Source organism: Lathyrus oleraceus, chromosome 1 (genome assembly GCF_024323335.1).
Source record: "Lathyrus oleraceus cultivar Zhongwan6 chromosome 1, CAAS_Psat_ZW6_1.0, whole genome shotgun sequence".
NCBI lineage: Eukaryota > Viridiplantae > Streptophyta > Magnoliopsida > Fabales > Fabaceae > Lathyrus > Lathyrus oleraceus.
Window position 1 is genome coordinate 76,907,070 of NC_066579.1, and position 13,706 is coordinate 76,920,775.

Below are 13,706 nucleotides of genomic sequence, written 5' to 3' on the forward strand. Positions count from 1 at the left end.
CCCCACTTAACCCTTGCTAATTAATCGTATTGCTGATGTGTTGTTAATCTTGGCAATTAAGTTTTTCTAGATTTTGACCCTTGTTCAATTAGTTATAATTAGGGATTAATATGGTTTTAGAAGATTAGGTTAAATTCACCATATGATTAATTAGGTTGATTAGAAATTAGGTTAATCACGTCAATTACCTCTCTTGATTTTAGATCCCATTAGTCATGCCTCGAGTAGTATAATTCGCCATTAGGTTTTGGTTTATTCATTTTTGATGATTTAATTCATGATTAGAGTAACATGCTTAGCGCTAGATTTTATCATGATTTGTTTTAGCTTTATTTTCCATCTTCGATTCATCACATTATGATTATCATGTTCATTAGATGAAGTCATGGTTAAGGTTGTAATTTCACCATTTCTTTAGTTTGGGCCAAATCCATTTTTGTTAACCTCGTTCATGATTATGTAACATGGTTAAGCGTAGATCCATATTTCATTAGGTTTACAAATAGTCCATCTTTGCATGCTCCCTTAGCATCCTAACTTAGAATTTTAATCGAGATTTTGACTAACTGTAACATGCTCCCTTAGGATAGTTTGATTAATATCTAACCATTAGATTAGGTTTTAACCTAGTTTTCTAATCAAATAAAACACGTGCTTTAAATTTATCAAAAGCAATTTTGATTAATCAAATCCTTTGAACCTGTATAATCCCACAGTCTAAATTGAGTGATCAAAAGACCCTTGGTCACTTATTAAGACTTTTTCTTCTAAGTTGTGGAGATCGAAGCCTCAAGTCAGATCTCCAATCAAGGCATCCTCAGTCATACCAATAAGCGGATTATATAAGTACTTCAAAGGTGGAAAACTACAAGAGCTTGTTAAATCAAAGTTAGAATTATGTTGCATGGGCCTTAAGTAATAGAGAAGGAGTGGGACAGGAGAATTCCTACCCCCATTCTGAATATCTTTGGGTATGGGACGAATGACCCAGCGCTCATCGTATTCACCTATATTCATAGACTTTAGCACAATTCTAATCATACGATTGGCAAGTCTCTCCCTTTTCCCAAAGAAAAGCAAGGACTACATCAACAACTTATCAATCATGAATCTAGTTGTACGACACGAGCCTTAAGTAATAGAGAAGGAGTGGAACTGGAGAATTCCTACCCCATTCTTAATATCTTTGGGTATAGGACGAATGACCCAACGCTCATCGTATTCACTTCTATCATAGACTTTAGTGCAATTCGAATCGAACGATTGAGAAGGTCTTCATCAACACAAGAAACAACAAAGATTCTTCTCTCTCCACTTGAAAGTTAAGACGAGAGTTACATGTCACGAGCCTTAAGTAGTAAAGAAGGAATGAGACTGGAGCTTTCCTACACTCATTCTGGATATCTTTGGGTGCGAGACGTTTGGCTCGTTTCTTATCGTATCCACCTTTACTCATAGAATTTAGTGTGACTCTTATCAAATAACTATCAAGTCTACTCAACTCTTTCATTCAATCATTCAATCACTTTCTTTTTCCTCCAATCATCCTTGCTTTCATCCCTAGTGGGCTGAACTACGAAAGCTCTGATTTCCTTATTGAACTATAAGGATATGTAGGCAGGAGAACCCAGTTTCTTCACAAGCTACCCTTTTATTAATCAATCATTCTCCATTCATTCAATCATACCATCGTTTGAGATCAATCATACTCCTCATTGGACTCCTTGTCTATCCTTTTAGGATGATTTAACGATAGTCCACCTCATCAATCGAGAGTTGTTTGGCTCGTACCCAAACATTTAATTCATTCTTTTCGGCTAAGACGCCACTTTGCTCTTCAATTAAGAGTTTATCCCTTTCTTGGATCCAAAATACTATTCTTATTTGATCTCGAACTGTTTGTTCCCCATCCAGTAATATATTCTTCCTTGTACACAACAATACCTTCTCTTGGGCCCCACTTTTACCCTTTTGAAATGTTGTAGCACTAGTTCATCTTGTGAATCGAGAGCTGTTTGGCTCGTACCCAGACATTTAATTTATTCCTTTGGTTGAAAGGCTTGTTTACTCTTTGATTCCAAGTTCCCTCCATTTGTGGGTTCCCTTGATACCATTAAGTTGGTACAAGTTATACTTTTCATCATTGTATGTCTCTCTCTCTCTATTCTCGTGGTTCCGAACTACGATTGCTCTGACTTTCTCATTGCACAATGAGAATACGTAGGCACGAGGATGTGAATCATTGGTGAGCATACTACTAATTATTCCTCCTTCGCCTTAGGGCATCGTTCATATCTTTCACAATTCATTATCTACCTTCGATCGTAAATCGTTCACCTAGTGACATATTATTCCTTTGACATCGAAATATACTTTCTTTGGAATTCCATATACATCCTTTTAGGACGTCTAACGTAAAATCCACATTTCTATCTAGAGTTGTTTGGCTCGTCACCCAGACATCCCTATGGTACAAAACCCATTTCTATTATGGATTCCAATACACTTTCACCTTTCAATTTCAAACAATACTTCTTCAGTCACTTGTCACCAAACCTTCAATTTTGTGACTTCGGTCACTTCCTTCCATTCATCTTTATGATACGTTCATTATTCTACCTTCCTTCACTCCATGTGATATACCAGTATTCTTTGAGCCAAATACAATATACCTTTGTGCTCCATCTTGTACCTCCTTGTGAACCAAGAGTTGTTTGGCTCGTATCCCAAACACTTAATTCCTCTCTTTTTCGGTTGTCCAATACAGTGATACTGTGCTATAGGCTCTCACTTGTTGGTTCATACCACCTTACTCTTGGGTTCATCTTTTCACCCTTGTTGGAGTTCAAAACACAATTCTTTGGTTCAGGCCATACATTGATCACACTCATTTTCATCTCCCGCCTTTAGTTCCTTGAACTACGAAGCTCTGAATTCCGCATTGTACTATGAGGATACGTAGGCATGAGGGCCCCAATCCTCACCTAGCCCTTTATCTATTTCTTTTCCTTTTCCCATACTTTTGCGAGTAATCTTTAGATATAACACCTATTCGAGCGAGAACAATCAAAACGGTTCTCATGGAGTACCATGGATGTTTGGGGTGCTAATACATTCCCCCGGATTTTATCAATGTTTTCCCTTTCCTTCTGGAATAAATAAAGTTTGATGGCGACTCTGTTGTATGTTTGAGCGTGCGATACGTTCGGGTATATTTCCGCTAGCTTTAGGTATCAACAGGGTTATCACACTAACCTTGCCTTATCAAAAGGCATCAACATATGTATCAAATCAAAATACATGAATGCACGCATATCACTCAATAGAGCATAAAAATCATATCATAACAATCTCCTTAGAAGGTTTTTCACAAACCTTCTTCGGCCTCCAACATAATCAAATTGAAAATCTAAGGAAAGAAGGAATGAGGGTAAGGAACCCTCACTATTCATCTACTTAAACACCCATACATGAATAATTTATCCCCCCTTACCTCGAATGACAGAACAATGAAGTTCTTTCCCTTTAGAATCTTTGTCCTTTCTCCTTCCTAAGCTCTTTCTAGGTTCTGCCTTTTTGCCTCTTTCTCCCAAGATTTTCATGTACTATAAAAACTTTCCAACAACAACTTATCTATTTATTCACCCTAATTTAACCCATTTTTCCTTTACCCCTAAATTCTCCTCACACCCGTAATCTTACTATTTTTTATTTTATTTTAATTCTATATTCTCTATGATTATATTAATTAAATAAATTTTATTCTAATTCAAATATTTCCTCAGTAGTCACCACACCCTCAATTCTTACTCAATTCACCCATGATTCCCTAATTTTAAATAAAATTATATTTTCTCCCAACTATGAAATATCTCTAATTTTCTTAATTATTTTAATATCTAATTAAATTAAATAATTAAACTAAGACTCTCCAAAAATCTATTAAAAATAATATATTAAAATTAGGATGTTACAACTCTCCCCCACTTAAAAGAATTTTTACCCTAAAAAATTACCTAAAGGAAACAACTCCCCATAATACTCTCTCATCTGTTTCTCTAACCCCTTGTCACACTAACCTCAAAGGATCCTTCCCCACTTGTTTCAAACCCACTCATATTGGCTAGTGGTTAAAGGAAAAAGAGTGTAGATAATATTTAACACATATATCATACACCAGGGTACAAACAAGTTCACATAACCTAGACCGAATGAACTAACCTGCTCTGATTCCAACTATGTAACACCCTAAACTCCAACATACGATTTTAAAACATAATATGGAAATGACTCTCAAAAGGACTGTCACATTTTCTCAGCATAACATCTTTCTCAAAAAAGTGTAATTGCAGCAGAAATAAATAATTAAAAACGTCTTCAATTATCTCATAAAATAGTATTCAACTTTATTAAAATCTTAATTCAGTTAAACTTAACAAATCACAGAAAAAATCATCAAATAATCTCAACCTAAGTGTTACACTATCAGAGCGACTCGTGGAAACTAAACAACGCAAAAACAATAAACGAAGAAAGCCAACTATGTCATCCTCCAACAAAAGCAACATTTAATGCTCCTCGGGCTCTACCTGAGTATCTGCACCATAGGCGCAAAGAACAACACAAGAAATAAACAGGGATGAGAATACATTCACATATGTTAATGGTGCATAAAACAAGAAGGACAGTCCATATCAACATATAATCAATCCATACAATGTACAATATACAATCTATGCAATGCGTAATTCCTCTAATCCCATCCATATGGTATCATCCTATAACACTGAACCGAAGTCCTACAACATTGGATATTAGAGTTATGTTTCTAAGGGATCCTCAACACTAGATCTAATTCCTACAACACTGGACGAAAATATTAAGCTAATCTTTGATATACATGATGCATGATTCTACAAACAAATGCAAATAATCTTCATTTGAACCTCTTACTCCCATTATCAATCACAACACTGGACCGAAGTCCTACAACACTAGATCGGAGTCCTACAACATTGGTTCCTCTTTGAGCTTAAAACTCAGTATAACTCAACGCTTTTCATCATAACTCAACATAATAATCAAAATATATTATTTTCTCATCAATACTCGTCAATAACATCAAAACCGTATCGAGGACATGTTTACTGCTAATCATACTTTAGATTCAAATAATTATTTAAAACATCAAACAGAGTTGCAATCAAGAAAATGAATATGTTCTGGAAATCTTAGAATGTCTATTTTATGAATCTAATTTTTATTTTAGGACTTAATACCCCAATCGGTTACGTTTATTCAAATCAGAGAAATTGGTACTGACATCGGGCATAATGTTTTATCTAACTTCAAAATAGCACAAAACATCATATACTTATGATAAAATTATGAAACTCTCTTGTCTAATAGATCTTTGAACTCTCTTTCTAACTCAACTGATGGCACCCCAAACAGACTTACGAAACTCATGTTACGCGTGAAACACGATGACCAACGCATGACTTAAATTGACTACACCTTTGGTATAAAAACCAACAAACTTCTACTGTTATAACGCTTCTAGATCTCATTTACCCGTTTCAAAAGAAATATTATTGCGTTAGCTTTCTAAAACAACTTATGACACCTCAAACAGACTTACGAAACTCAAGTTATGCCTGAAATAAGACGACCAATCTCCTTCTATGTCTACATGCAATTTTGTACGTTTTTCTCCCTATTGAACAAATTCAAAACTCGCCTATTTTAGTTCTAACCATCCAAAAAACACACTGATAAATACAACACATATTAATATGGTTCAAATATAATAGATCTAACATGTTATCACAATAACATCATGGATTCAACCATTTAAGGATGATAACTCTAATTCTCGCCTTATCATAAGGCATCAACAAGGAGAAGATCAAATTCAACCTTTGCCTTATCGCAAGGTGTCAACAGAATATATTATCATTTCAATTCACACAGGTTAACCATGGATAATAGAAATTAAAAACCATCACATATTTATGAATTCGCCTTATCTAAAGGCATAAATGAATAATATCAACTACTTCCGCCTTATCAAAAGGCATCAACATACATATCAATTAATTTTCGCCTTATCAAAAGGAATCAACTCATAAGTACACCAGTATACTTTGTCAAAAATAATCAGAGCTCAACAATAACAATAACATATCACATCATAATCAAAATAAGAATATTATCATTTATTTGCTTCAAAGATTTTGTCCAAACCTTGTTTGCCACAAAACTCAAATACAAAGATAAGGGAAGGAAGAAGGCATGAGGGTGAGGATCCTTCATTATCCATCTGTTTAAACAACCATATATGAATAAGTTTCTCACTTACCTTGAATTTGTAGCTAAAGTTGAAGCTTTGGCTATGGACCTTCTCTCTTCTCCTTCCCAACAGATTTCCTACAATTTCTCTCATTTTTCCTCTTTTCACCAACAACACCTACTAACTAAGCCTTCTTCCAACTTTTTTATTTAAATAAATAAAAACCTAATTTCTATTTTATTTTAATTTACTTCAGAACTCCCCTCAACTCTTACTAATTTCACCCACATCCCTATTTTATTAGAAATCTACTTTTCTCCCCAAAGTCTCAATATTGTCATATTTCTCTATTATTTAAATAAATAAAATCTAATTAAATTCTAGTTTAGTACTAAACCACAAATTCTCACTTCTATACTAATTCTATCCAAAATTCATTAACTAAAATAATTAAATTAAAAATACTCCAAAACTTAATTAAAAATAAAATATTAAAATTGGGTCTTACATACTTTACTCATTTTAGACTTTGTAACCGACTTAGGTGTTGGAGTGCTAACCATCAGGCTTACTCTCGCGGTGTCATGTCAAATATCCACACCACCGTATCAAGAGTCCAACATCACAAATCAATCATAATTATGGTTCTAGTGTGGAACAGAGGTTAAGGGCGTTGTCCTCCAAAGTCTGATTATAATGACGCAAATCATCCATAGCAGCCCACTTGTTATCCATCTTGGTCACTATTAGAAATGTTGGCGACCGAAGTTTCTACCCTCATGTTAACCATATTCTAAGAGGATTGAATAGGTGGACATCAAATTAATTGTTAGATAAAAAGGCGGCATAGGTCAGTTCTACCAAGGCCCTACGGTGAGCGTCAATGGTATTTGCTAAAAAAGTATGATGAGGATAACCCTATATTTAGAGGGTTATCACTGATGTTTATGGTCGTTGATGGTGTTTAAAATTAGCTCACACAGAGTGATGTGAAGCTCTATGTATGAGATTCTTTGTAAAAATGATTTCCCTCTCCTCTGCCATAAGGATGAGGTATTTGTATAGACTCCTTAGGTATGGGTTAGAGAATGATGTCCTCCATTTCTCTCTTAAAAATGTCGAGAGTAAGAGGGTTATTCTTTCTCATATCAAGGAGATGACAATTATCCTCTTTGACTCCCTTCTCTTGGTATGTTATGATGGAACACGTCATCTCCCGCATTCACTAGGTAAGGTGGATAATAAGAGTGAATTCGGGGGGGCTAAGATCAACGAGCGAACAACTATTAAGATCCAAACGATTCAATTGTCCATTTCTTACGCTATGTGACTTTGTAGAAAAACTCACTTTTGTCAACGTCTGCCTTCCTTACATAGGATATTTCTTCTTAAAATCAATTACAATTTTAACAGTATAATTTTCAACAAGATTTATCGATGATAATTTGATTTTGAGAAGACAACTGGAGTGATGTACCGACTAATGATCATATATGGGAAAAAAATTATAAGAAAAATTGAAAGGTGGTGTTAAATATAATTTTATTTATATTTATGTGTCTAGATAAAGAGCACTATTTACTTTTAGAATAAAACTTAATTAATTATATTAAATACTAATACTCTAAATATAGTTGAAATAACATCATAGCGTTTAATCTCTCTTTGACTTTAACAGCATATATGTAGAAGATGAAGTGAATAAATCATAATAAAATCTATCCATAATCTTTTTTTACTAAACGATGGGCTGTCATGAATCTAGAAGATTGTTTTAGCTTTAATAATCATATGAGCAAATATAGTAACATAAGTAACTGTCTTATACTTGCCAAAAATATAGACAAACAGAAAAAGAAAAAACCACTCAGAGTCGCACAGTGGCTTGAAAGGTAGGCATGGATTAGATGTTTGTCTGATCTCAACTTTATTGCATGTTGATGAAAAGGGCAAGACATGCAGGCAGTTGAGCGTGTGAGTATGAGCACGATGAGTAGTCAGAAGCAATCAAGATAAAAAAGAAGGGAAGGGAAATAAGAAGAAGAGAGATTTACACGTATGGAAGGAAAGATTCTTACCTACCCTAGTTCTTGCAAGTGTGTATGTGTCATATCATGAATTTGAATTTGGATTGTAGTAATTTCAATTTTTAAGTTTTTTTCTTTTTTAAGTTTCTGTATTCAATCGATTCGAGTTTGATTTTTGGTGAAAACATTATTATTTCTCGACATGAATTCTGAATTACTAATATTTCTTTTTCTTATAAATTGGATTATCAAAAACAAAAATAAAACTATTTGTTTGAATTCTGAATTCTGAATTCAACTACTTTTGTACTTCGTAACCCTTTGTTTGAAATTTAACAATTGATAAAATAAAAAATAAAAGACCAAATTAAATTTAGAAAAAGTGCTATAAAATAGTTGTGTAGGTATGTATGGTTAAGAGGATTGCCTAACTCAAATAAAAATATGTATCTAGCATGTGATAACTTGTAGCTAATTTTGCATAAAGGGTAAGTCATGACAAATAAAAGAATTTCTAGATAGATACTGCTCATCTTTGTACACTTAGGATCTCTCTTGAATGTGCTAGAAGAGACAGTGTTCTATGGGCCACACTACATGCAACTTGGGCTTGTTGAATCATTTACACCATTCTTTCTTCGTTCCACATGTTCTTGGATTCCAAAGCAATATGTTGCTCTCCATTTCCACTTTGGTGTAATCACTTTTTATTTTCTTGTCCACCTTAGGGGGTCTAGCTATATCCTCTTCTGTACCTATCCTTCAAAAATGTTATAGAAACCGACATAGAGACCAATCGGTTATTATTTGTCTAAGCTTGTAGAATAGTGAGCTTAGGCTTCTTGTATGAATCCTAACAATGATCATTTTCACATGTAAACAACATGGTTTCTTTAATAGGGAAAAGTAATTAAAAAGAGGTACTCAAACTCGTATATTTAATTAGCAATTAAAATTAAAACATTCTTACTAAGATAACATCTACATTTGTCATAAATCAACATCAAGATCATCAACCATTAATAAAATCCAAGATAGGTACTGTATCCGAACCGATCAAACGGTTTAATAAGACAGATTCAATTTCAAGGCCCAATTCAAGTGTTGTATGCTCGAGATTGAAGAATAGGCAGACACTCGTTAAGGAACCGTGCACTAGAGCCAGACATAACGCATATCTCAGTTATTGAAGTCAATCGAAGTGTCTTCCAAATTCCACGCCCATATATAAACGTGATTTCGTGCCACTACAAGTTACGATTCATTCTGTTCTTGTGAGTTATACCTTCCTGACCTCACTAATTTAAGTTTTGGAGTGCTAACCTTGCAGATACACTCCCCTCTCAATCTACCAGAGACTTTCAACAATGTATATGAGAGATTCCACAACGGAATTCATCAACATATCACCAATTTCTTGTTCCACGTCGAAATAATGACACGGTCTATAGGAATCGTTTGATGATTCTAACAAAATTCCAGGTCGAATTCCTCTGCTCTCCTCCATTGCTCTTCCAAAAGCATTTATGTTAGTCGATATGATCACTACAAATTTCCATAACCATGAGTAATTGTAGCTTCCAAAGCAAAGTCGTTCATCCGTTCATAGCAACTTCCTTCTTGCATCTGAAGTCATCACGCTAGTTCTTGTCTCCACTCACAAAGATCCTTCTCCTCCCTTTGAAGTTGGTGGTCCGGTTTTAGTGTCCTCTTCAACTGTTTCTTCTCACCAAATTCGGATGCCTTTACCGATCAAACATGAAACTTTCTAGGTTCTACCTTCGTTCCATCCTTTTCAACAACTACTCCGGGGACAAACATAAAACCAACATTCAACTCTAAGCCACAATCAAAACACAAGGTGTAAATGAACTCATAAAAGAGCCTCTACAACCTAGTGTAACAATAAACCATGCATTTTCTGAATGAAAGACTTTTATGTATAAAGGAAAATCATGGAATTTCAGGTCGAATTTCTCTACTCTCCTATGTTTCTTTGTCCAAACAATTCATGTTAACTGGTCTGATCACTATAAATCTTCATAACCACGAGTAATGGTAGCTTCCAAAGAAAGTAGACATGGCATCCATAACAACGTCGTTCTTACATATGACGTCGTCACACTGGTCCTCGTCTCCACTCACAGAGATCCTCATCATCCCCTTGAAGTAGGTGGTTCGGTTTTTGTGACCTCTCCAACTGCATCTTCTCGCCAAATTCTGACGCCTTTATCGATCTGGCATGGAACTTTCTAGCTTCTATCGTCTTTCCATCCTTTTCAGCAGTTACACCAAGGTCAAACATCAAAACAACATTTAACAACTCCAAGTTATAACTAGAATACAAGGCATAAATGAACTCATAACGAGCATCTACAACCTACTATAACAATAGAGCTTGCATCTTCTGAATGAAATACTTCTATGTATAAAGAAAAATCAAAAAGAGCTTCTTTGTGATCCGCTACGTAAATGGATGTACTATAACACGACAACCTTGGGGCCGCACCTAACACAATTTTCAGTGATATCGTTGTGAGAAAAAAAGGAGGGCACCGAAGTCACCAGAATATCATTGCCCTTGGGTCCAAAATTCCCCTTCTCCCCATTCCAAAAAGAGGAATGAGAAAGGCATCGTCCACCAGGATCTTTCTTAATGCTGGAGAAACTCGTTCAGCAAACACGTTCGTGATTTCCAGATTCCTAAATCCTTTAAGAAAATTTTAAAGTTAGAAAATTACGAAGGGACCAGAGATCCAAACAAACACATATAGGGCATAGACATTGTGATTTATTATCACCATGTTAGGAGCATCGTGAATTTCAAACTATTCATGTTAACTCTAAAAAAATCCCTTATGACATGGTTTAAGACCCTAGAGAAAGATTCAATTCATTCTTGGAGAAAATTGTGTGATGAATTCAGAGTCCAATTCACAATGCAGAAACAAAAATAAAAATGATAGTCGTCCTTAGTGAGATCCGCTGATAGAAAAAGGAAACCATCGGAGAATACATATACAAATTTTCTAAAGTGGAGGTGGAAGTATGTGGATCCAGCGATAGTCTATAGTGATGGAACTTCGAGAAGGAATTGAAGATGAACTGCATGTTATATGAAAATCTAAGAGTATAGGGCATGAGGAGCACGTGATACCTCTTTACTCAAGCCTAAACCTTTATTAATTATGAGGAGAGGCTACTGACTAAAGACATAGAAAGAAACTAAAGGTCAGGGAACATGGTGGATGGTCGGCTCAAAGAAAACAAACATTGGGATGAATGGCACAAAGATGTACACTAGGAACTGCATACCAGATTCTCGTCATACACACCACTTAAAACTTCAAGGGAAAATATATTATATGGATTTTATAGTACTAAATTCAAAGAGGATGAAGTAAGGTATCCCCATCCCATAAAAGAATCTGCAAGGACGGATAAATCAAAGTTTTTCCGCTTCCATAAGAGTCTGGACACAACACGAGAAAATGAATCCATCTAAAAGATGTCATATAATAGTTGATTAAGAAAAAGAGGTTAGGAAGATACATACAAGAGGGTGGGTAGAAAGGAAATTACAAAAGGTACATAGGCTCATTTTGAGGTCTAGAAGGCAGAGTAATTCACTATATAAGAAACCATTTCCCTTCCAAGATAAAATGTCACCTAAGACAAAAATCGAGACTGTATAGAAATCTGAAAAAAGAAAGGATAAAAAAATAATGAAGATGAAATTCAAAGAGGAAAATCACCATTTATATATTCGGTTACCACATGGTAGAACTTTATTGAATCCATCATTAATGGGTTCCTATTCTTGAAGCTATTATCAAAAGGAATCGTGAAAGAGAATATCACTGAAGTAATCGCAATAGATCAAAAATTGGAAATGTTGGTTGACAAGAAGTTGGAGAGGCCCGTCCTAGGGTTCAAAGTTAACGAAAAGGTAGGCGACATCCATAATGAGATATTTCTATTAGTGATAATGATGACCATGCCTAATTTTGATGTCTTAAGGATTCTCATTGAAAGATAGAGATCAAGTGATATTATGTACGCTAAGCTTTTCATGAATTCAGGCTTAAAAATGGAAAATGATCGCCTTATGTGACCTCCAGCCTAAAATATTTCAAAGACACATTGACACATTACTGGTATTTTGTAAAGCTTGTGGTGACCTTTAGAGAGAAAATGCATGTCGGGATAATTAATTTACAGTTTTTGGTGGTCCCGTGGAAAATCGTCTACAACTACATCTTAAGAAGACCTTTCTTAACAAGTTTACACATTATTGCCTACCTCGTTCACCTGAAGATGGAGTATTGTAAAATAAATGATGAAACACTAATTATATGTGTTGAGATCTCAACACATACATAAAGCCCTACAACGCAACCAGGATGTAGCATCCATCTAACAAAAGAAGAAGGCCCTCTTGACATGATAAATACATGAAGAGACTGCAAAAGGTTGACGTAGCACTCCAAAATTTGATTAAATTAATTTATCGAATGATTTCGTATTTTATTTGATTAATTGGTAAATTGGTGTACTTCAATTAAATATGTAGGGCTAGGAGAATCTCCATCGATAGAGATTGGAGGTCTTTTGCTGGAAAATCTAAGGTAAAGAGAGATTACTCCTAATATGGTGTAGATTGCATAATTGGGTAGAGGGAAATCCTTAATCCCGTTGAGTTTTTCATAAATTTTTTCCTTTTTGTTGAATGAAAGATCAACATGATGTAAATTGTGTGATGGCATGAATTGTATGATGTGAAATTCGTGTACTGTTTTACTGTAGAATTTATGTGTTCTTGTTGATAATGTTACTATGCATTGTTGTTTCTATATTTTTGTAAGTTTGATGACCAAACCATGTCAAATCTATGATTAATTTAGGGGAAAGCATGTTAGTTGATAGGTAAATGATGTATTGTTGTTAGATAATGTTTTCCCAATTGTTGATGTTCGATTTTGGGTTTGAAAGTGAAAATCGCAGTTCTGAATTGAACTCCAATGGAAAAAACGCAGATTATATTTCTACTTCAGGGTGGCAGGCGTCACCCTAATGACCCCCTGGTCGTCATGGATTTGGAGGCGCTGACGAGCGTCAGCTTCCTGACGGGTAGACCATCATGGTCCTCAAGCACATATGTATGGGACGGTCGTCATAGTGATGAAGTGTACAGTGACATGGGCGCTGACGGGTGACCCGTCATACTTCCAAAAAGAGTGTCGATCACTCAGTTATATGGAATTGAGTTGTCGGTTCCGATTTTTGATATTGTGTTGTGATTAGGATACTATTTGGCCTTTGTTTTGGAGATAATTTGTGTTATTTATTATTGATTTTCAAATAAATCAATTATTGTGATGTTGTGT

General features: G+C 35.0%; 1 protein-coding gene across 1 annotated transcript in view; it reads right to left on the reverse strand.

Moving 5' to 3' along the window:
- Positions 1 to 9,667: 9,667 nt before the first annotated feature.
- The window catches only part of LOC127092307 (uncharacterized), a 98,325-nt gene continuing 94,286 nt past the window's right edge, over positions 9,668 to 13,706 (reverse strand). Inside the window, exons 2-4 of the mRNA XM_051031149.1 lie at positions 10,885 to 11,029; positions 10,465 to 10,655; positions 9,668 to 9,864 (exon numbers count right to left, since the gene is read on the reverse strand). Of these exons, the coding sequence (XP_050887106.1) occupies positions 9,668 to 9,864; positions 10,465 to 10,655; positions 10,885 to 11,029 (533 nt within the window). The remainder of the gene's footprint in view (positions 9,865 to 10,464; positions 10,656 to 10,884; positions 11,030 to 13,706) is intronic.